This window comes from Hemiscyllium ocellatum, chromosome 39 (genome assembly GCF_020745735.1).
Source record: "Hemiscyllium ocellatum isolate sHemOce1 chromosome 39, sHemOce1.pat.X.cur, whole genome shotgun sequence".
Taxonomy (NCBI): domain Eukaryota; kingdom Metazoa; phylum Chordata; class Chondrichthyes; order Orectolobiformes; family Hemiscylliidae; genus Hemiscyllium; species Hemiscyllium ocellatum.
Genome location: NC_083439.1, coordinates 6,916,673 through 6,941,362, shown reverse-complemented (window position 1 = coordinate 6,941,362; position 24,690 = coordinate 6,916,673). Strand labels below are relative to the sequence as shown.

The 24,690-nt window shown below is 39.3% G+C and overlaps 1 protein-coding gene across 1 annotated transcript in view; it reads right to left on the bottom strand.

Annotated features, from left to right (window-relative positions):
• Window positions 1–24,690, bottom strand: part of iqch (IQ motif containing H) — a 160,730-nt gene that overhangs the window by 93,181 nt on the left and 42,859 nt on the right. The window contains exons 8-12 of the mRNA XM_060852845.1: window positions 23,800–24,017; window positions 10,711–11,262; window positions 10,000–10,066; window positions 9,212–9,295; window positions 3,548–3,723 (exon numbers count right to left, since the gene is read on the bottom strand). Coding sequence (XP_060708828.1) covers window positions 3,548–3,723; window positions 9,212–9,295; window positions 10,000–10,066; window positions 10,711–11,262; window positions 23,800–24,017 — 1,097 coding nt within the window. The remainder of the gene's footprint in view (window positions 1–3,547; window positions 3,724–9,211; window positions 9,296–9,999; window positions 10,067–10,710; window positions 11,263–23,799; window positions 24,018–24,690) is intronic.

Sequence of the window (24,690 nt, the reverse complement as noted above, 5' to 3'; positions counted from 1 at the left end):
TTCAACTGTATAGTAGTCTATCTTCAATTTCAGTTCATAGTGCAAAAAGGTAAAATATGTGGCCTCTTATTTTATTTTCCCATATTTTCTGAGTCATAGAGATGGACAGCATGGAAGCAGACCCTTTGTTCCAACTCATCCATACCGATCAGATATCCTCACCTAATCTAAACCCATTTGCCAGCATTTGGCCTATACATCTCTAAACCCCTCCTATTTGTGTACCCATCCAGATGCTTTTTAAATGTTGCAATTGTATCAATCTCCACCCCTTCCCCCAGCAGCTCATTCCTTACATGCTCTCTATGTGAAAAGGTTGCCCCTTAGGTCCCTCTTAAATCTTCCCCCTCTCATCTTAAATCTATGCCCTCTGTTTTGGAGTTCCCACCCTCGGAAAAAGACCGTGGCTATTCACCCTATCCATGCCCCTCATGATTTTATAAACTTCAGCCTCCGACATTCCAGGGACAACGGCCCCAGCCTGTTCAGCCTCTCCCCATTGCTCAGACCATTCAACCTTGGCAACATCTTTGTAAATCTTTTCTGAAGTCTTTCAAGTCTCATAACGATTTTGCTATAGCAGGGAGACCAGAATCGTATGAAATACTCTAAAAGTGGCTTCACCAATGTTCTGTACAGCCATAACATAACCTCCCAACTCCTATATTCAATGCATTGACCATTAAAGGCAAGTGTATCAAAATGGCTTATTCACTACCCTGTCTACCTGTAACTCCACTTTCAAAGAACTATGAACCTGTACCCCAAGGTCTCTTTGTTCAGCAAAACTCCCCATTAAGTGTACAAGTCCTGTCCTGATTTGCCTTACCAAAATATCACACTTCACACTTATCTAAATTCACCTCCATCAGCCACTACTTAGCCCACTGGTCCATCTGATCAAGGTCCCATTGTACCCTGAGATAACCTTCTTTGCTGTCCACTACACCACTAATTTTGGTTTCATCTGCAAACTTACTAATCAGTCCTCCTATATTCACATCCAAACCATTTATATAAATTACAAAAAGCAGTGGATCCAGCACTTATCCTTTCTTGATCCTCACCTTTGCTGACTTCTAAAATAGTCCCAATTTTCAGGCTTATTATTTATTTTAAGCAGCTTTATAAGCCCTTCCTTTGATGTAACACAAGCTGTTACTTCTCTTATTAGCCATGAGGTTGGATCACTTTCCTGGTTGGATATGTGCCTCCAAGGAATGTACATTAGCCACTGCCAACATATCATATACGTTTTAATCTCCATAGTCAACAAGGTCTTCATACTTTATAGTTTTGTTTAGAATTAAAATCCTAGTTTCAGACTGAACTATGTTACTTCCAAACTTAATGTAAAATTCTGACATATTATTGTCATTGTTCCTTAAGACACCTCTACAATTAGATTACTAATTCAAATTTCACAATAATAGAGTTAAAGCAATGTGTTTTATGATTGGTTATTCAACATTTTTCTAGAAAACTACCTCATATACATGCCAGGAATTAATCTTCAGCAGCTTAAGTACTTATTAGGTTTACTCAATGTCTATGTAGATTGAAGATCCCCATGATTACTGTGCTACTACCCTTGCTATACGCTATTTCATGATTTTACAATGTACGACATAACTATTACTGCTTAGTGATGTATAAATAACTACTATCAATGTTTACTGCCATTTGATATTTCTTAGCTTCATCCAGAATAATTCTGTATCTTGATCTTCTGATCTAAAATCCTCCCGCATGATCACATTCTTAATTAACAGCTTTTCCTACCTTTTCTTTTTTTGCTTATCGTTCCCAAATGTCAAATATACTTAAGTATTCCTAGACTTTGTCACTTTGCTGCCAAAACTCCATCTTTGCAATTCAATTATACTGCAGTCTGAAGAGTCATATTAGACTTGAAATGTTAACGTTGTTACTCCCTCATAGATGCTACCAGAAATGCAGAGATTTTCCAGTACTTTTTGTTTTTGTTGTGGTTCTGTTCGCCGAGCTAGGAATTTGTATTGCAGACGTTTCGTCCCCTGTCTAAGTGACATCCTCAGTGCTTGGGAGCCTCCTGTGAAGCGCTTCTGTGATCTTTCCTCCGGCATTTGTAGTGGTTTGAATCTGCCGCTTCTGGTTGTCAGTTCCAGCTGTCCGCTACAGTGGTCGGTATATTGGGTCCAGGTCGATGTGCTTATTGATTGAATCTGTGGATGAGTGCCATGCCTCTAGGAATTCCCTGGCCGTTCTCTGTTTGGCTTGTCCTATAATAGTAGTGTTGTCCCAGTCGAATTCATTTTGCTTGTCATCTGTGTGTGGCTACTAAGGATAGCTGGTCGTGTTGTTTCGTGGCGAGTTGGTGTTCATGGATGCGGATCGTTAGCTGTCTTCCTGTTTGTCCTATGTAGTGTTTTGTGCAGTTCTTGCATGGGATTTTGTACACTACATTGGTTTTGCTGGAACAACACTACTATTATAGGACAAGCCAAACAGAGAACAGCCAGGGGATTCCTAGAGGCATGGCACTCATCCACAGATTCAATTAATAATCACATCGACCTGGACCCAATATACTGACTACTGCAGCGGACAGCTGGAACTGACAACCGGAAGTGGCAAATTCTAACCACTACAAATGCCGGAGGAAAGATCACAGAAGCGCTTCACAGGAGGTTCCCAAGCACTGAGGATGTCACCTAGACAGGAGACGAAATGTTTGCATCAGAAATTCCCAGCTCGGCGAACAGAACCACAACAACAAGCACCCGAGCTAGAAATCTTCTCACAAACTTTGAACTTTTTGTTTTTATTCCCGTTTCTCATTGCATCTTCCTGTGGTACGCACAATTGTCAACACATGCAAGTACAAATAAAACTAATTTATTCTCAGAATTATTTTTTGATTGCATGCAGAAACAGTTCTGAAACAAAACTTTTATAACTGCAGTGTTCTTACATCATAGATAATGCTGACACTGCATTTTCCCTTCAATGTCCATGATTGTTTGCTATATTTCTCCGTTCCAAAGGCCAATTTATTTTTCTTCATGTATTATTCTACATTCCATTTTCTTATCATTAAAACATGAAGTTTACATACTATCACCAATGCACCAACGAGGCAGGGAAGAGGGATCATGCAAACATACATGTGAGCTATTAGCAACCTTATTTTTAGTTTACAAATATATCCAGCATTGATTATTTTTTGATGCCATGAAGAAGTGGAATGTGCGTGGCAAATCCCTGCTTTAAGCTCTGAAGTGGCCAGTTCTACCTCAGAGGGGCAAAGGAGAATTGCTCTCACAGATAGTTACAGAGTATTATTAGTAGTATTCTGATTGAAGAACATCCACTTGGGAATGTTGCTCAGTATGGTTTGACTAGGATGAAGAGGAAATGCCAGAAAACAAGCATCCTTCAAGGAGAAAAAAGTCAGAAAATAAAGGTTAGTTAGTATGCAAAGTTCATCAGTGATGAACCTTGATTTCTGTTTTAATCTAAACTTTGCCCACTTACTAAGCTCAATCAAATTCGTGAAGAAACTTACAGGAAAACGGCTTATTGCCTCAGGAGTCATGACTTTGAGACGATCCTGCACGTTCATTACATTCTCAGGTTGCCCTGTTTTGATGGCTTCTTGTAGTCCAAGTAGTTTCATGTAGTATTGGGTCACATCCTTACCAATCCAAAGGGGGCAAATATAGATAACATCTATATTGTCATCTGAGGAGAAACAAAATGTACTGTAGACTATTTCTTTGTAAAACAAATTATTTGTCTCACTGTAGAAAGAACATGTTACAATAAATGGTAAAACTTATTTTATAAATATTCATAATGGTCCTTGCTCTTTTTTTTTGCTATTTGTGTGGTGCACTGCATTGGGCAGCAAGTGGAGTTCTCCTGATTGCTTCCCAAAATCTTCACAGTAAATTTCTCTTTAAGGAATTAAGACTAACTAATTCATTAATTATTTCCAATCCCAACGGCTGCAGTGTTCTTATTCCCCTAAAATCAGAAGACAGATTGGAATGAAGCAGTCTCTCCACATCACTTGTGGTCATCCTTCTATACTCAAACACAAGTTTTGCCCAATAAACAGCTCATGGGCATGTCTGCCAGTCAGCTCTGGAAAAAATCCTATTTAATCATAGAATCCCTACAGTGTGTATGCAGACCATGCGGCCCATTAAGCCCACAATGACTCTCCAAAAAGCATCACACCCAGACCCATCCCCTCCTCTAAACCTGTAACCCTGCAATTGCCATGGCTAATCCATATAGCCTACACATCCCTGAACGCTATGGACAATTTATCACGGTCAAACGACCAAACCTTTACATCTCATTTTTCAATTTTATACTTATTTGCTAGTTGGCTTTATTTGAAATTTATGGGCTTAACAATTTGAAAGGGCTTTTCTTAATTTTATCAATTGATGGATTAAATTGTACCGCAGAACACTAAAACCTGCTGGCATCTGTGCAAATTAAAAAAGAACATTCATTAAATTTTATTTATGACACAAAAGGCTCCACTAAATGGCCCAGTAAAATGTTTGGTCACTTTTGCTGCACAAACTTTCACCTATACGATTTTGTCTGCAAAGTCATATGTGCCTTCACTGGCAGTTTGGGTCTAATTACATTGCAACGTAGGGGCGGGTTCTATCATGAATGTGGTTTAAGAAATTATGTTGGAAATCTAAACGTACAAACACAATGTCAAAATGAAAGTTGAGCTATGTTTGTGCTCTCTGCTACAGTTATCTACAACCCTCTAATCCAGCTTCATGACATTTACACATTTGACCTCTTGAAATTTTGTTCATGTATAACAAAATCTATTGCCTTCTTCAGAAAACATTTTTCTCAGTAAACTCCAGAAGTTAGACAGTTTTAAATCCTAAATCGGTTTGTGTTCAAGCATTTATCAAGGGAGCAAAATCTTATTACAATACTGAACTAATATTTATTGAGAAGAGCAACTGTAGCTGCTGTCAACAGTGCTCTCCTGTGGCATTTACACACGTAATAACCTGCTCTGTTTGGGTTCTGCTAGGACGTCTCAGTTTCTGAAATCTTTGCAGTCTTGGTAAAAGTACAGACAAAACAGCTGAACTTCAGAGGTGAGCAGGGGTTTCCTTAACATTAAGGGAAATTGGACAACAAGAATCTGGCAGAAGCTTTCCACTGGGTGGTTTCATATCTAGCACATGGGAGATGGCTGTGGTTGTCAGAGGTCAGTTATCACACTTCCAGGACATTACTGCAGGACTTCCTCAAGGCAGTGTTCTAGGTCCAACCATCATGAGCTGCTTCTTTAAAAACTTTCCTTCCATCATTAGGTCAGAGTTGAAGCAATTCACTGATGATTGTACTATGTTCAATGTCATTCATAATTCCTCAAAAACTGAAGCAGTACAAATCCATTTGTAGCAAGAATTGGACAACCTTGAGACTTGGATTTATAACTGGCAAGTAACAGTCACAACATACAAGTTTCAGAAAATGACCACCCTAACTATCTCCCATTGACATTGAATGATATTGCTATTGCTGAATATCTCACTATCAATAGCCTAGGGGCTGCCTTTGGCAAAAAAAACTGAACTGCATCAACCATATAAATAATGAATTACAAAAGCACGTTAAATGCTGGAAATTCTAAAATGAGTAACTCACTTCTTGACTTTCAAAGCCCATCCAGTACCAGTCAAGAGTGTGACAAAACTTGCCTAGAAGAATGCAACTTCAACAACATTCAAGAAACTCAATAGCATACAGGAGAAGGCATCTTGCTTGATTGGCACCACACTGCAAATCACAACCTTCAACATTCATACCATGCATTATTAACACAGTTGCAGCAAAATATACCATCTGTAAGATGCACTGCAGAAACTCATCAAAGATGTTAATGCATTGGAAGCAGTTCTAAGGTTTGTTACACTAATACTTGGATCAGGCAGATTACCTTATGAGGAAAGGCTAGACAGGCTAAGCCTGTATTGTCTGGAGTTTAGGAGAGTCAGAGGTGATTTGATTGAAATATTTAAGATCCTTAGCGGACTTGTCTGAGCGGATGTTGCAAGAATGTTTCCTCTTAGATCCTCAGAGAATCTAGAAGTAGGGCTCAGGATTTAAAAATAAGAAAGCGCTCATTTAAAACAGGAATGAGGAAATTTTTTTTCTCAGGGGTTTGGAATTCTCTTCCTCAAGAAGAAGTGGATGCAAAATCTAAATATTTTGAAGGCGGGGTGGGTAGATTCTTAATAACCAAGGGGGTGAAAGATTATTGGGGATATGTAGAAATGTAGAATTGAAGATAAAACCAGATCAGCCGTGATTTTATTGTATGGTGGAGCAGACCTGAAAGACTGAGTGGCTTACTTTTGTACCTTGTTTACATGTCCTTCAGTAGCAACTTCAAAACTTACTACATCTACCAACTAGAAAAACAATGGCAACTAATGTATGGGAACACTGCTATGTGCAAGTTACCACCAAAGCCCCACACTATCTTGACTTGGTACTATACAATTTGTCTCAACAACTGTACTTTATTTAGTATCAGCCAGTCGATTTAGGACATTTGGTCAATTATTAGTCCCTAATTAAACTTGGAAAAAATGACAGAAATAATTGTTTTGCCTGATTGTTAGCCTTGTGCATTTGAGAGCTTTGCTGGCTTCATCACCCCTCCGAATCAAGCTTCATTCTAGCGGTCAAGTTGATTTTTTTGCTGCCTTCTTAGTATATTGTAACAGGTTAATCCCTTGCAGGGATCTTACTCACCAAGCAAGGATATCTAATCTATTACTTTTGTGCAGTTTTCCCCACACATTGCACTCTTATTAATGTTACCAAAGCACTGATCTCATTGTTATTCATGTGATTCTGTGCATTTTTTTCTGAAAATGAGAAACTTCAAATAGAAGTTATATTTTTCAAATAAAGTAATTTAATTCCAAGGAACTTCATCCCAAGTACAACTATATATTTTTTAAAATTTTTTTTTCCTGGTGCCTTCGCATAGTTAATGTAGGTCACTACAGCTGGCACAGCATGAAAAGGACTGAGTTTTGAACGAGAGAATCAATTTGTGTACTGTGGCTGTTCTGAAGGCAGAATTATTTTCACAATTTCATGCTATGAAATGAGAATTTTTTTTCCTTTCATAACCTTAACAATTTTACATTCTAAGTTGTTAGTGTGGAAAGTAAATTATAAAGAAATTAAAAATCACCGGCCAAGTTCTCAATTGCTTTTCGAGACATTGCATCACTGATTCGGTGATTTTAACTTAGTTCAATTTCGCATGACTTAATAAATATTAAAAAGGTCTTTTAACATGTTTCTGTTCAATTTCGCTACTACATAGAAATACAGAGGTCATCAGTCTCACATTATGGAGTGCATCTTTTTTAATTCTTAAAAGAAAAATCAAATCATTCTCTTAAACCTTGAAAATCACGCGTAAGCCTAATCTGATCCTGCTTTTGGCTATTGTCTGCATTATATATTCCAACTGCAGCCACTGGTCAGCATTAATGCAGGGATCCTGCAATGACTTTTCCCCTTCTTCCTCAATGTCATTTTGAAGTATGACCTCCACCTGGTGAAGATCAATGTAGGGATTAAATTGAGGATATTCTAGTTAAGGTCTCCCATGGATTGTAATGAGAGGTTGTCATGTGCATATTGGATAATCTGGTCGCCCAGCTATTCCGAGACACCTCCTTGTGGCCAGTTGTGCTAAAAATCGGAGATTAAGTTAGCCAGTCTCCGGTCTGTGGAATACACAAAAAAAGGAGGAATTCGTGGTGAAAAAAACTCTAACAAAAATTGGAGGGAAAATATTAATGTAAATGCTTGCAATATTTAAAGGAAAAATACAGCATTGAATATGTTATTAACTTGTATTAATACAATTTCTTAAAATATAATTTTATAGAGTAAAAAGAATCCACAATGGTAACATGTCACAGCAGAGAGGGAAGCTACTCATCCTGTCATTCTTATGTTAACTCTTTCAAAGAGCTGTCCAAATTTGTTCCACACCCCAGTTAAGTATGTGTAGTGTATTTACTGAAACAATCTGAATTAAACAGGGAAAAGGAAACTTTAATGTCCATAGTTCCAATCAAGACATCAGGATATCTAAACGCTTTATAGCTTCTCAGGTATTTTTGAAATGTAGTCATTGCTATCTAGTAGGAAACACAATCAGTGTATTGTAGAAAAGCTCCACAAACAACAATTAAATAAATGACCCAGATCAATTGTTTGAAATGTTGGATTAGTGGTAAATGTTGGCCTGGACACCATGCAGAACAGGTGTCTTGGAAACTTTTATGTCCATGTGTGAGATTTAAATATTATGTCTCATATAAAGGAAAGCACCTCAGACTATGCAGCAGTGCTTCAGTTACTGCACTGAAATGTCAGTCTAGATTAGTATTCAAGTCTCTGGAGTGATGCTTGAACCAATGATTTTCTGGCTCATATGAGGGTACTACTACTGAGCCAGGGCTGACACTTAGCTTGATGTTGAACCATCAACACAATATTGCATTTTCTGGCCTAAAATTGAGATTTTTATGTTAACAACATGTGTGCAATTATTAAACAGTCCCATCTCACAGAAATCATCAGCATTATGGCTGCATGTGTGCACAGAGATAACTCAGTAAAGACCTCTGAATGATAAGGCATTTACCAATTCAGAGAAGCCCAAGAGTCCATTAAGAATATTTCTCTGCTGTCTCTGCCTTCTGCCAATTTTCCGTATGGACCAATGTTAGAATTATTGCATAACTTACAACAGACTTTAACTTGATCAGGGCATCATACTATTTGTGAAATAAAATACAACTGCATACACAGACAATTACTATAATATACAATTTGGGATTTTAAAATTAAAACAAAAATTGGCATTAGTACACACCAGACAGAATTTGTACCCAAAATGTGAAATAGTTTCTGATCTTGGATACTAACAGGCTTGCTATATTTATTTTTGATTTCCACCATTTTTTAAAATCTCTGTGGAAAGATGATTGTTACAAAGCTTATATATTTCATTATTATAAAATTTGTAAAATACATTAAAGGAAAGTCACTGTCATAAAGGTACTTTGTCGTTGAGCATACGAGTAATTAGTCAAACCTATTGTTACAAATGCTGGGCAATGACAGCACTCACCCCTGATGTCACATAACCTTCCCATCTGTAGGTTCTGTTGAGTATCTATATTGGGCACAGATGATCGCAATGACTGGGCATACCCTAGGAAACACAGAGCAAAAGATCCCACATACATGGGGAATTAGCGTTTGTTGAGTCTAAAGACTTTCCATTCTCCGAATTAATAAAATGTAATTATTTCGCTAGGCTTGTGCTAATTTACTCAAAGCTGCAGATTATTTAAGTACAGAGCCCACTATTCAGTGTCTTAATTATTTAGCGTGGCACAGCATTCCTTTTGTCAGCACCAGAACCCCCTTGCCTTAAGTGCAAATAAAGATTCCCATCTGACAGTAATTAGAACTAAATAATTCCAGACAATGTAGCTTATCATTTTGACTGCACATTTGATTAAATCCAACATATAGTGAGATTCCCCACTTATTGATTTAACACGACAACAAGCAAGAGCCTGAATTCTCATATCATTAAAGATAGATAGAAAACATTATCTGCTATTTCAGCACAGCCTTTCAGCTTCCATTTCATACAAATGAAAGTGAATTACAGCAAATCACCTCTCATCCGAATAGGGCCCGTGTAATGACTTTATTTGCTTAATCCTGAAATTAAATGCTGTTTTGAGAAAGGGCTTGTGTTATTACTCTCATCATCTGAAGAACATCTTCCTACCGAGACCAATTTGAAACAAAACAAGGGGGCTTCCTGAACTCAATCAAGGACCTGTAATGTGGTGGGTAATAGAGGTTGTGGATGAATCTGCAGGCAAAAAAAAAGTGCAATACCTAATGATGGGATGTGGATAATAGTTCTCCTGGAGGCCTTGATGCGATTCCAGTTGGCTGCCAGATGCTAGGAATCAAGAAGAGCATTGATCAGTGACAGAAGCTGTAATAGATTCATCAAGTTAAACTTCAGCTGCTCCACTTTAGTCAGTCAGACCAAGCCAGGCATAAATTATATTAATTGATTTAATTACATACTTAAAACATCTTCCCCAATTAATTTAATTAGCGCTACATGATGCACTAGTAGTATTCCAAGCAGAGAGATTGTGGAGTGTGCTTTGCTTAATTAATGGAATATGAATTAAAAAGAAACTAAACATAAGTGAAGTAAGCATTAATTAACACACTTGTCTGCAAAAAGTAAATACAGTACAATAAAGTACTGAGCATGCCGTAGCTGGAGAGGGAGCTTTTCAAACGAATTCAGAGAGCCATATAGTGCGTACAGGTAGGAAACTTGAAAATTTACTTTCCTGATAATGTAAATTTTCAGACCAAAAGTGGTGAAAAGGCACAGCCATTCTTTCAGGCGAAAAAAAAAATCAGTGACAGACTTTGCAGCCTCAACGGCTGCATCTCTGATGATGGATGAAATATGATTCTCAGACAAGTGCAGGGAAAGGCAATGTGGGAACAGCTTTACAGGAGCACTCAGGCGGAGATATTTGGAGAATGAGGGCTGGCGGAACAGCTGGCAGCTCCACACACCTTGGCCCTGCTGCGAAAATTTTCCAGGTGTCTCTGACGTGACTGCTTTAGGGTCTTCTTCACCCGCACCCTTTGAGCGCGCATGAGCCACGAGATGGAAATAACACCTGCTGCCCACTTCTGGCGACGAGCTATGAGGTACTTGGTCTTGCACTGGTACTGCCTCCAGATAGCCTGGATTTTTGTAGCTGCGATTTCCAAGCCATCTGGCCCTTTGTACTGCTGGCCTGGACGCTTGATGATCTCTTCCACCAATTCTTTATTTTTCACCACAGGAAGCAGGTCCTTCCAGTTGGGCTGTGAATTAAGTTCGAAGATAGCTGAAATCTCTGCCAACTTCTGACCTTCTACAATGGTAACTGGCACATCGTACTGTCTTAGTTTCCTCCCAAGATATTCCAGAAAGGACAAGATGTGTCCCCAGTATAACTGGTAATGGTGTTTGAAAGCCAGGACGTCTGGAGCAGTATAATCTATTTTGCCATTGAAAATTGTAACATAAAAAGTTTCTGAAAATTCTTGGGTCCGATGAATTGGCAACACTTGAAACTGCTGTAAAAATAAAATGTTACATTAAAGTCCGTTTTTAACACATTTATGAATAAATTGACAAACTATTGTATTATCATTTACCACAAACTTTTAGCATATAATTGGCTTTTAAGTTTTCCACTGATGCATCAAAAATGTTTACCTAGACACAGATAATTTGTGCTTGCGGTAAAGCATATAAGTTAAAAAAAGATATATTCACTCTGCATTTAACTAAACATATATATAAAAAATGTTTAGTGAAACCTCTATAATCACTCTCCAAATACCTGCCTCACTGATCATATGTCAGAATATGATCTCAGAACTCAGGTGAAATGTTGCAGCGTTGCACAGCCCACCGTTTACTTCTTTATTTGTATCCCCTTCATTTTCTAGCCAAACAGAACTGCATTAGTTTTGTGCATGTGTCTACTTTCTCTGACGCATCACATAAACAAACAAGGTTTGTGAGTTAAACGAGTAAATAGTAGAGAAATTCAGCAGGTCTGCCAGCATTTATAGCGAGAGCAATAGAGTTTACATTTTGAGTACAACGACCCTTTGTTAAAGCTCAGTCACTGGACTCAAACAGTTAACTCTGTTGTTCTTTCTATTGCTGCTATCTACAGCACACTGTTTTTGTTTGATTTCCAGCATTTGCAGTTCTTTGCCGTATTTTAGTTTGACAGCTGTCAATCATCTGCTAATTTATATTAAACATCAGAGAGGTTCTCTTAATTATAGCTGGCAATGGAGTTTGTTGTAAATATTTGCTCTCACAGCATTAGTTAAGAATATTTTCTTCCCCACTACCCTAGCCTAACTTCACTCCATCCCATCAGCTGGGCCTGAGGGAGGGGTGTCCCATCACATATGGGGATGAGGGATGAAACAGAGATGATGAGACTAGAGGGCTAGGGTATTGAATGGGTTATGACATTGTTGTCCATGTCTCTGGATTCAAACCCAGGATGAAACTCAGCTCTGCTGAGTGCAAAGACAAAATCAGGAAGACAGAGATGTTGCTGGGAATGGAGGGTTTGAGTTATAAGGAGAGGCTGGATAGGCTGGGACTTTTTTGAGAGGTGACCTTATACAGGTTTATAAAATTGATGGGTATAGATAAAGTGAATGGCAGGTGTCTTTTCCTAAGAGGATTTCAAGCCAAGGAGGCATACTTCTAAGGTGAAAGGAAAAAGATTTTAAAAAGACATGAGGAGCAATTTTCTTTTACACAGAGAGTAGTTCGTGTGTAGAATGAACTTCCAGAGGAAGTGGTGTATGCAGGTACAGTTGCAATGTTCGAAAGACATTTAGATGAATTCATGAATAAGAAATGTTTGTAGGGATATGGGCCAAGCACAGGCGGATTTATTTTAGTTTGGGAACATGATCATCATGGACTGATTGGACCGAAGGGTCTGTTTCCATGCTGTATGACTCTATGACTCTAAATTAATTACATAGGCTTAATGTGTTGAATGGTCTACTCCAATCCCTATTATAATGGATTTTTGTAACAGAATAATTTTAATACAAAAAGCCAGTGAACTAGCTATAATTGGGCATAAATGATTTTTTAAAAAAAAATGAGAACTCTAATTTACAGCAAGGGTGAGGTTCACACTGAGGCAATAAGATGATCGTCAGAGGGATGGACTTGAATGAACTTCAGTGTGCAGTCATTGCCTAATATAATTGTCACAAAGTGCTTCATGCTGACAACAGGAAGGAAGCTAGGATGAAATTTATCATTTCTGGAGAAACAGAAGATATTTTTACTTTTCTCTGAAATTTTTTGGCTTACAAACAAAATGCATTCTCAAAACTTGAAAGTTCCAAAGTCACTGTTTCATGAGTGAGTCATTAACTAAGGAGGAAACCAAAACGTTTCTGCCAAAATAAACAACTGTGCTATGCCTCACTCTCCAATCCTTCACCTTGACTGGGAAAATAACATCCAGAAAAACTTACATTTAAAATGCAACTGGAGGAAATTAAATTATGGTAGAGAAGTAAAACAATATAGCATTTGCCATGTTCAATACGGCTCCCAATGTAAATTCATGGAATTTAATTTTCATAACAAAAATTGACACCTCTGCGTTTCTCAAAGTGTATGCAAAACAATACAAAATACTTGTGTAAAATCCAATTCTCCCAAATAAAATTTTAGCAGCAATCCAGAAATATCATAACCCATCAACTGGATGATCCTTTGCCTTTTTGCAGTTTTTTCCCTTCACCAACTGGCTATCAAGATTTCTTTTCTTAATGAATCAGTTCAGAAATATTATGATACATCTCCAGAGCCATTGGAAATTGAACCTAGGCCTCCTGGCTAAAAGGTGGGAACGCTATCACTACACCTTTGCCTTTTTGGTTTCTACTCCACTTAACAGCTACTTGAATACCACATGGCATCAATTTCTCTTTAAAACCTTGTGCAAGTAAATATTACCCATGTTTTAACATAGACAGTGATTAACAACAGATTATTCACTGACTCCCATAGTTTAGCCAAACCCTGGCTCACACGGTAATTATGCATGCTCACTTCCATAAAGGGGTTGTCAGATATTGATCAGGAGCAAAAACCTTGGATGGTTTCTGTTTCCCCAGCTAGGAATGTTGAATACAACTAACTAGATCTTGCACTGACTTTGCCATCTTCTTGGCCAATAGGGCTCAGCTACTCATTAAGTAAACTGCTGGTGAGTATGCTCCAGAGAATATGGCCAATTCTACATTCCAACTGGCTGCTTGGAAATTGCATAACCAGGATGCCAGCCCTTCTGTCTTTTCTTCTCTTTTTCACACAGAAAACCAACTTATCTCCACATTCAACACTTAGATGTGAAGACATGCATCAATTAAGAACTCCTTCTATTGGAAAAGTAGTATTTAAGTCATCTTTTAGTATGCTTCTTAGAAAAGTTCCAAATTGTTTTATATATAAGGAGTTGGTGTTACTGCTACATTGCAAAATGGCTGTCACATTCAGCTATCCCTTATGAACAAAATGAAATTAACTAATTGAAATGAATTTAATGAAAGAATTTTCTTCCCTCCATCTAAAACTGATAGGGGATTGCTGATATTCACTGAACTACAATGACACGCTTGAATCAATGTCTTGTACAAAGAATGGAAGGGGGGTGAAATGGGCGTGGCAAGCATTTGATACAAAACTGCTCAACATTCTCCAATAAAGCACAGCTAACTGGTTTAGAAACATATTTCAATTATGTTTTTCTGTCACTAGTAGCACCTTTTTTTTGATTAATTTCTTCATATTCCCCAATTATCACGCTCAAAAGACTGTATGATATTATCACCACTCATAACCCCTAATGTTTTTCTGAAGGAGGTCATCAGGGCACATGTTCCTGTGGTTGAGTGAAGACTATACTCCATAATGCATCCCCACTGTGGAGGTATGGTTTGTCTGAAATGACACTTCAGTCATAAAAACCATGCAAATTAATTTTCAGCAGCACAAAGAAAATTTAAAGAAACAATAATGGTGAGTCAGAAATCATAATGGATAACAGGAAAGCTATTAGCTTTCTACTTTCCCATTATTTTTCAATGTTGATGTTCCTGGAATCATCACAAATGATTGTACAGTTTGAGGTAAATAACTTGAAAGTACTTTCTAAACATGTAACATTCAAAAATCATTGCTTCCTAATGTGCTTCTAATCACTCATCCCATCATCCCAACACTGAAACATTTCTTGTAAACCTTGTTAAACCTTTCCTACTTATTGATTTACAGTAAACTTTTTCGACAGCGTAAGGCATACAATAAATTAAAATACTGATAATGAGCCTAGCCTGGGTTTTAAATCAAACACTCAATTCCCGTTCATTGTGACTGAGGTTTAATGCTGGGTTCAGCTTTACAGCCTCTGAGCTAGCTCCTATAATAAAGCCAGATAGAAAAAAGGAAAATCTTTGCATAATTACATGTCTCATTGTTTAAATAACACTTAGCTGATTTTCTATTTAGTTCTTGAGTTACTTTATGCTAGGAAGCAGGAAATTGGAACATCAACCGCATCAATTAGTAATTAATTTTTAAACATCATTTTATGCAATGTAAAGCACTAGAAAAACCCATTAAATCCATTAGTCAGCAATTCACTAGTTAATGTGATAATATATTTTTGATGAAAAAAGCTTCTATGAATAGGAGACAATTTAATAAATACCCTAAGGTCCATTCTTAACATCTGTCTTCCAGTCAAACAAACGCTGCCCTTCTACAGTGTTAGTGATATCATTGTAATTCAAATAATACTGTATCAATTCCTATTATTGTATATTGTTTAGTGGTAAAATAATCATTTTCTAGACAAAACGTGACAAAGAATGTCTCTGCCTTGCTTTCTAACAGATAGGCATGACAGTACCATACTTATCGCCACCATGTCACAATACATTCCTGATCTAACCTATGCCATGCTACCTGATCCATCCTCTCAAGCTGTTGGCAAAATATATATTATACATATGGAAAGGGCAAATGTAAGAGTCAGTAATACTAGAAAATAAGCTGAATGATTAGAAGATGGTAATTGTTTCAGACTGTAACATTTACGGGAATCTCACAACTGCATATTACTCCTGTGGTTGTGTAGTCTACAAAATTCTTAAAATATATTATTTGTGTTAGATGCCTTTAATGGTATTTTACTTTATTTGGAGTGATTATTAGCGAGTTTTGAGAAGATTTGTAGCTGAGGTTGAGGTTTTGGATGTAGGTTTGCTCACTGAGCTGGAAGGTTCATTTCCAGGCGTTTCATTACCCTACTAGGTAACATCTTCAGTGGGCCTCAGGCGAAGCAATGCTGAAAATTCCTGCTTTCTATTTATATATTTGGGTTTCTTTGAGTTGGTGATGTCATTTCCTGTGGTGATATTATTTCCCGTGGTGAAGTCACTTCCTGTTCCTTTTCTAAGGGGGTAGTAGATGGGGTCTAACTCGATGTGTTTGTTGATAAGAGTTCTGGTTGGAATGCTGTGCTTCTAGGAATTCTTGTGCGTATTAGTTGATTATTAGATGTTACTTTCTATCCCTGTTTCCTAATTTTCCTAATATCATTGAATTAATGACTCTCAGATAAGGTAGTTGATTTAAGGTCAACCAACAATGTCTAGAAAGCAGCTGAATAGGATATCTGATGAGAACTTGAATTGAAATTTACAGAGGTACTTTACTGCAACTCAACGTTTGAAAGGGGTTGGGGAAGGAATTTACTGTTCCTTAAAGCAATCTACCAAGTGAAGAAAAATAAAAAGAAGTCAATCTTTATTATCATCATAGAAATTAAGTTCTTTTTTGTATTGCTAATTTGTGAATGGTATGAGGAACAGATTTTATCTTACTTTTGGTCTGCTGAGGAGGATACAAACAGGTGTATACTATCCTGTTCAAATAGCTATTCTCACGTGGACCTAAACATTTTTAGCAAGCTAATTGCTTCGAATAATATCACAGCACACCTTCCTTTCTTTTGTTAAGGTAGGATACAGCAGTGATATTACTAACTAACCCTAAATCCCATGTTCACCTGTGGGTTTTTTTTCCCCCCAGAGGTCTTCACTTAATTGAAATCCACAACAGGAATTTAGATTATATTCACTTCTTGGCCCAAGGAGCACAAGGTTAGAGTCCACTTTGGAATTTTGTTTGAGGTCAACTAACAGCAAAGACTGTGAACTGATCCTGCCAGATTTTGGTTTATATAGCTTTGTATGATGCTTCGTAGATGTTCATACTGAGCCCAGTTTGGCTAGCCTGCAGGTTAGGTTCATGGAGAGCTCATTACTGGAGGGTGATCCTGGAGTGACAGTGGCCGAAGTTTGTTTTCTTGAACCTAGTGTACCTTGAAGTCTCATAACAATAAACACAAATGTAACAGTTGGGTTCTTTCTTAACAAGAGCAGTAATTGATGTGAGGGGAAACAATGAGGAGGACGTGCACAGTACACATACGCCTAGTATTCACAGGATCACAGGTTGGGCAAATTTAAAGAGATTTATCACTTCAGTATAGCAAGTAATCCCCTTGCCCAGCATTGGGCCAAGGGAAGCTCTGCAGTGCTGGAGACTATCCGTCTTTCCCCGACAATTTTCAGGGCACTACTTATTGAATGTTATAGTTGTTTTATGTTGGGACAACATCCATTAGGAAGTGTGTCACTTGACATTGGTGAGTAAAAGAAAGTGAGGACTGCTGATGCTGGAGATCAGAGTCAAAAGGTGTGGCGCTGAAAAAGAAGAGCTGGTCAGGCAGCATCCGAGGAGCAGGAGAGTCAACATTTCACGCATAAGAAAGGCTTTTGCCCGAAACGTCGAATTTCCTGTTCCTTGGATGCTGCCTGACCTGCTGCGCTTTAACCAGCAACACATTTTAAGCTCTGATCTCCAGCATCTGCAGACCTCACTTTTTACTATTTCAAGCATAAGCTCTTCGTCAGCATAGTGGAGGGGTTGGGCGGGGGGGGGTTCCAAGGGAGCTGAGAGATAAATATGAGGGGGGTGGGGCTAGGGGACGGTAGCTCAGAATGTGATAGATGGAGGTGGGGGGTGATGGTGATAGGTTGGAGAGGAGGGTGAAGCGGATAGGTCGGAGAGGAGGGTGAAGTAGATAGGTCGGAAGGAAGATGGACAAGTAGGACAGTTCAAGAGGGTGGTGCCGGGTTGGAGGGTTTGATCTGGGATAACATGGAGGGAGGGGAGATTAGGGAACTGGTGAAATCGACATTGATTCTATGTGGTTGGAGGGTCCCAAGGTGGAAGATTAGGTGTTCTTCCGCCAGTCGTTGGGTGGCTAGAATTTGGCACTGGAGGAGGCCCAGAAATTGCATGTCGTTGGTGGAGTGGGCGAGAGAGTTGAAGTGGTCAGCCCACAGCACGGTGGAGTTGTTTAGTGCGTGTGTCCTGGAGATGTTCTCTGAAACATTCTGCAAGTTAACGTCCTGTGTCCCCAATGTAGAGCAATGGAGACACAGTACATGACGCGTGTGGAGATGCAGGAAAATCTCTGCCGATGTGGAAGGATCCCTTCGGGCCTTCGATTGGGGAGTGGCATTAGGGGGGCCCAGGCTTCACACCTTTTGTGGTGGCAGGGGAAGGTGCCAGGAGTGGAGGGTGGGTTGGTGGGGGGAGCATGGACCCAATGAGGGAATGGTCTCTGCGGAATGCTGTAAGGAGTAGGGATGGAAATATATCTATGGTGGTGGGATCTGACTGCAGGTGGCAGACCTGATGGAGGATGTTGTGTTGTATCCAGAGATTAGTGAGGTGGAAAATGGGACCGGGTGGGGGGTTCTATCCTTGTTGCGGTTGGAGGGGTGGGGTTCAAGGGCAGAGGTGCAGGACAACTGGACGAAGAACACTTCATCTTCCATCTTGGGACCCACACAAAATCAATGAGATGTTTCTTCATCTCCCCTCCCCACATCTTATCCCAGGTCTAACCTTCCAACTCAGCACCGCCCTCTTGAACTGTTCATCTTTGTTCCCACCAATCTGCTCCACCCTATCACCATCACACTCCACTTTCATCTGCCCATCGCATTACCCTAGTTACCACTCCCCAGCCCCACCCCTCTCCCATTTATCTCTCAGTCCCTGTGGCCTCCCCCACATATCTGATGAAGAGCTTATGCTCGAAACGTTGACTCTCCCGCACCTCAGATGCTGCCTGACAGGTTGTGCTTTTCCAGTGTCACACTTTTTGACTGACATTGGCGAGTGTTCAGCTAGTGCTCATGGGCTTGTTGAAACTTGTTTCGGGTTTTCACAGAGTACAGAACTTCAGAATAAAGCCTCCCGTTGGATTGCAGGAAATTACAAGTTATTTAGTTCTGATTGGAATATAGTAACTTGACCATCACATAATAACAGGTAATGAAGCAAAATTCAGTCAGGACGTGTGCATGCTAAAGAGAAGAAAAGAAGAAAGAAAATGGAAAAAATCAACACCAATGAAATTGAAATGGGAGGAAATCCAGAAAGTCAGGACTGCAGAGTTCACCATTTGAGATTTCTCAGGCATGGAAGCAGGGAAAGGAAGAAAAATTCCACATTTGGAGTTAGAAATCAATGAAAAGTTGTTGCAATTAGGTTTAGGGGAGCAAACCAAAGGTGAAGATGTTGATTTTATGAAGATTTTCAATGTAAACGAGACTTGATTGCAAAATCCAAATTAAAAGAAAAATGGTGGATCAATGTGGCACCACCAGACCCTTCGAAGAAGGATCAGAAGGCTGAAAGGCCTACACTGTTGGATTCAGTTACATTACAGCAAATAGAATCGCAGATAAATTGGTAGTAACATGTTCCTCAGAACTATAGGCAGTAAAATCTCTAGTTTACTTAGAAACCTTGTTCAGTCAGACAAATCTGAAAACAAAATGCACTGGGAGTTAATTGATACTTTGGAGAATGATTTTCCCTCAAAAGCCCGACTAATTGCAGAGAGATTCAGATTTCACAAGTTGAATCAATTAGAGGAGGAACCTGTGGGTCAATTCTTTGTGAGTTTTAAGTGCCTCATTGAACACAGAGTTTGGGAATGTTTTAAATGATACTTTAAGAGAGATACTGATGTGTGGCAAATGAAGTAAGGCCATTTCCAACAACTGAGTGAAATCTGAATCTTAAAATCACACCATTGAGAAGTCTATGGATGTGGCAATCAGAAAAGTTGCACAGCTAGGCCCAGTATCCAAGTACATAAAATGGCCGCACAAGAAATCTGAACAGGGTGCCACAGGTATAGCATATCTGGAACTGACTACTGGTGCAGTCCAGTGCAAGAACTGTGAATGAGAGAACCACATTCCGAGGCCCTGCCGGAGGAATTACAATCATCTGGAAAATTCCGTGCCAAAGAAAAATCAGTTAGACTCAAGGAAGAAGAGCCATGTTGTCGGCCACAAGGAAGATGTAGACACTGCTTGGAATCAAGCATCCTCGATGAGGAATTTACATTGAATGTCCTGGCCCCCCCATGGTGAAACGCATACATTTTGGATTGTGCCTAAATTGGATGGGCAACCCATCAAAATGTCGGTAGTTACAGGGGCTGCAGATTCACTGATACCAAAAACAATTTACATTGAAAAGCTGAATAAACTGCCACTCAAGTATTCCAACATCACCCTCAGGACACACACAGAGCAGGGGCTGCCCTTGGAAGAGTATGAAACGGCTACGGTATAACTACAGGAACAGGACACAGAGTTGCCACTCCACATTGTGAAAGTAATTTACCCAACCTTATTTGGGAATATGTGGCTACAGAAACTAAAATTGAGGTGTAGAGCTGTGAACAAATTGGTTGATGCTAAAACAAATCAGTAAGATATCTTGAATCAATACCGAGGTGCTTTGAAGGCAGCCTTGGAAAAATAAGGGGAATCCAAGTTAAACTCAAATTGAAACCATACAGTCAATCCAAAAGTCTGGCGGCACATACTGGTCTGACCACCAACTGTCTGGAAGTAGAGGCAGAACTAATGAGGTTAGTGGTTATCAGTATATTGGAACCAGTAACTACAAGTGATGGGGCAACGCCGATCATCAATGTTTTAAAACAGGACAGATTGATCTAAATCTACTTCAAAGCTACTGTTAATCCAGTGCTCTGTGCAGATAAATATCCATTGCTCTTGATAAAAGATCAGTTCAGCAACCTGGCACAAGAGATGAAATTCACAAAGATGGATCTATTTTAGGCCTAGCCATAGATTGGATAGGCTGCTGAGTTCCAACACTCACTGACTCCATTGATTCATCAGAGCTTGTTTTGCTACAAAAGGCTCCCCTTTGGGATCACATCAGCTGCAGCCTTATTTCAGAGGCTTGTGGACCAAATCCTATTTGGACTAAGAAGTTGGTGAAATCATGATCATTGGCTCCACAGAGGAAGACCACTTGAGGAATCTGGAGAGACCCTAAAGCACACGGATTACGAGTAAAAGATAATGTGTGACTTCCTCAAGAACTTGATTGAACACTTCGGGCACATCAATACCAAAAAAGGGCTTCTCAAGGCATCAAAGAAATGGAGGCTCCATGGCCTACTAATGTGTCCCGAATAATACCTTTCCTGCATCCTGTGAATTATTTTGGCAAATTAGTTCCAAGTTGGCTACTGTTCTGAAGCTGTTATACAATATTTTATGCAAAGTCTTGGAAATGGAACCCAAGCTGTGAGTGAGTGTATCTTGCTGTCTAACAGGCATGCCACAGGTCAGACATCTTGACCCTAGGTTGCTCTTACAATTAGCATGTGGTGTGTCACCGTATGGAATTGGTGCAATACTGTCGTACAACCTATTCAATGGAGAGGAGAGGTCGACTGTCTTTGCTTCGCCTTCTCTCACTAATGCAGAGATAGGATATTCCCAACTGAAGGAGGAAGCCCACAGTATCATTTTTGGTGAGAAGAAATGTTACCAGCAACATTATTCTGCTAACAGATCATCATCCCATCATATTTTACCTTTGCTCTATACACCCTGGGATTCCCTCAATGAGACCAATCAGCTTTAGGGGTGGTACTCTTCTCGCCACACTTGAATGATATCAAATACAGGCAGTCGGAAGGCCACGCAAACACCAACGCATTGTCCAGGATGCCACTGCCCTTGCATGAAGGGAAATCCAGTAATGGGTTGAAGATTCTCTACGTCTCTCAATTGGAAAATGTGCTGGTGACGGTGACAACTGAAGAAACATTTCATAAATGACCCTATTTTAACACAGATAATAGATCTAGTACTAAAAGGAAGGCCCAGCAGGCACAACCTGGAATGGAAGCCATACATGGAGGTAGGGAGATGGCAGTTGAGAACAGTTGTCTGTCTACTGTGGGGAAGAGGGTATTCATCCTTCTAAACTTATGATACAAGATCACTAGGGCCACCCAGGGGTGATGAAGATGAAAGAGCTTGTCAGGATCTTTTTTATGTGGCCAAATTTGGATGCCCAAATCAAGCAAAAAGCCAGCTTGTGCCAAAATCAAAATGCACTACCATCGTCAATGTTACAACTAAAGGAATGGCCCAAGATGCCATGACATCATGTCTGCATTGATTATGTCCACCCACTTTGAGCATCAATTGCTGCTGGTGGTTGTTGATGCTCATCCTAAAGGTCTGGAGGTGGTGGTAATGAAGTTCCACTTCTGCAGACCTGACCATTGAGAAACTAGACAAAATGATTGCAAGTTTTGGTTACTCTGAGCAGATCATCTACGACAACGGTCCTCAGTTCCTCACACAGAAATTTACTGACTGAATGAAATGTAACAGCATTTGGCACATTAACTTGGTGCTCGATCATCCATCAACCAATTGTTTTGTGGAAATATTCGTGCAATGGTTAAAGCGCTCATTGAAACTGTGAAAGAGGAAGGGTTCACTAATTCATCGAGTCAATAACTTCTGGGCCAGGTACTGAAATACACCTCATGTCACAAATCTGAACTTATCAGAGCACATGCTTTTCAAAATAACTTATGAACTCTGTTCAGCCTGTTGCCAACTGAAGAAATGCACAAGATTGTTGAGAATAATCAAAGAGCCTAGAAGTGAAACAGACTCTAAGAGACGCTCTTTTCATCAGGGTGACCAAGTGTTGGCCTGGAGATTCAATACAACTGACAGACGTGTACCTGCCATGATTCTGGCCCAGACAGGTTTCATATCCTACACGGTCTAGACCGGGGGGGCAAGATCATGTGGTGAAGGCATGCTAACTAGCTGGTATTGCATATCCCCATGTTCTGGAAGCACCCATCACCAAAGGACTCAAGAAAGGGCCTCCGCCTTCCTTCCTGATGGCAGCACATCATCGCAGAACAACCCATCGTAGACAGTGAGGACACTGCCTATGTGGCTGAGTCTGTCTGCATGCCCCTAGAGACGAATCCCCTTTATGTGAAGTTCCCAGTTTTCCTAAGGTGAATCTCACACCATAAGTAAGAAAACAGCCAGCAGAAAACAGACACCCACTTAGCAGACTCTCATTAGATGGTACTTCTGATTGTTTTTTCTAGTGGGACTGTGTATCATGCCTCTGTAAATAGTTTTGCTGCTTGCACATGTATATCATGTTTAGAATGGTGTAATATTATGGTTGTTTATTTCACAGAAGAGTGGTATATGCGTTTTAGGTTGTATATGTTACGTTGGACTGTGTCTCCTGAAGAAGTGAGTCATATGATACTGGTGAGTGTTAAGCTTGTGCTCACAGGTTTGTTTAGATAATTTCGAGTACTTACACAGTGCACAAGTTCAGAATAAAGCCTCCCTGTTGGATTGCTGCAAAGAATGCGTTTGTATGGATTTTAGTTCTTACTGGAGCATAGTAACTGCGCAGTACAGAATACTACTAACTTCTGCTAGCTGGCTTTATCACTACTCCATTGGGAGCTGTGCAACGTTGCCATTAAATGCATTTTGAAGTTGAAAATGTTTTTTACAAAAATACTGTACATCCTGATTTACAAAACACATTGTTCTCCAAACCTTTGGCCGATGAAATTCAAAGGGCACCATTTCTTTACCACGCAGGTGTTGAACTGCACTGATGTCCATAGCTGATGTCCTGGACATGAATGAAGGAGCAGGAGTAACAGTGCCCATCTTTAAAGGCAGCCTGGATTCTGGGTTCTTGTCTGGATACTTTTTTTCCTCTGTGTATGACTCACTAACGACTATACAGTAAGCATTTTTGGGGTAAGTACCTGGAAGAAAGTAACAATAATCTAATTTTAGAAAATGTCCTTTAGATGTAGTTCTAAAGTTTATGAGGTAAAAACATGTAACTGCAAATTTCCTGAAGCCATGTCTTACAGAATGGTTTTTGCATTCAACTATCTGAACTTGTAAAATAGTCCATGAGAGTTCATGCCAATTTGCTATCTATCCAATATTAAGAAACATGATTTAATGCCTAAATAATAGGACCATACTTTCACTTAAATATTTAATCACCATTTTTAAGGTGGTTTCAAATTTTACAATAACTTTAGCATTAAATTTGGACACAAACAAGCACAAGATCTCCTTGGTTAAAATAAGTTGCTAAAATTTCTAACTTTCAAAGAGATCTTTGTGCACCTCTAATTCTGACCATTGATTTTAATCATTTCTCCATTCCAGGCTTTAACCTTCCCAGATACTTTAACCCTGAGTTTTGGATCGAATCTTCCAATTGTCTTTAAATCTCTCCCCCTCTCTATGTTGCTCAAAAAAAACTTTTAGTGACTTGTTATCTGTGGCTGTGGCTTCCTGTTAAGTTATGGTTCATAACATTATTCAGCAGTGCCTTTGTTATGTTAAAGGTGCTCAATAAATTGTTTTAACAACAACTTATTTGTAAAAATTGTTTAAGTGACAAAGAGTAAGTTTCTTTTG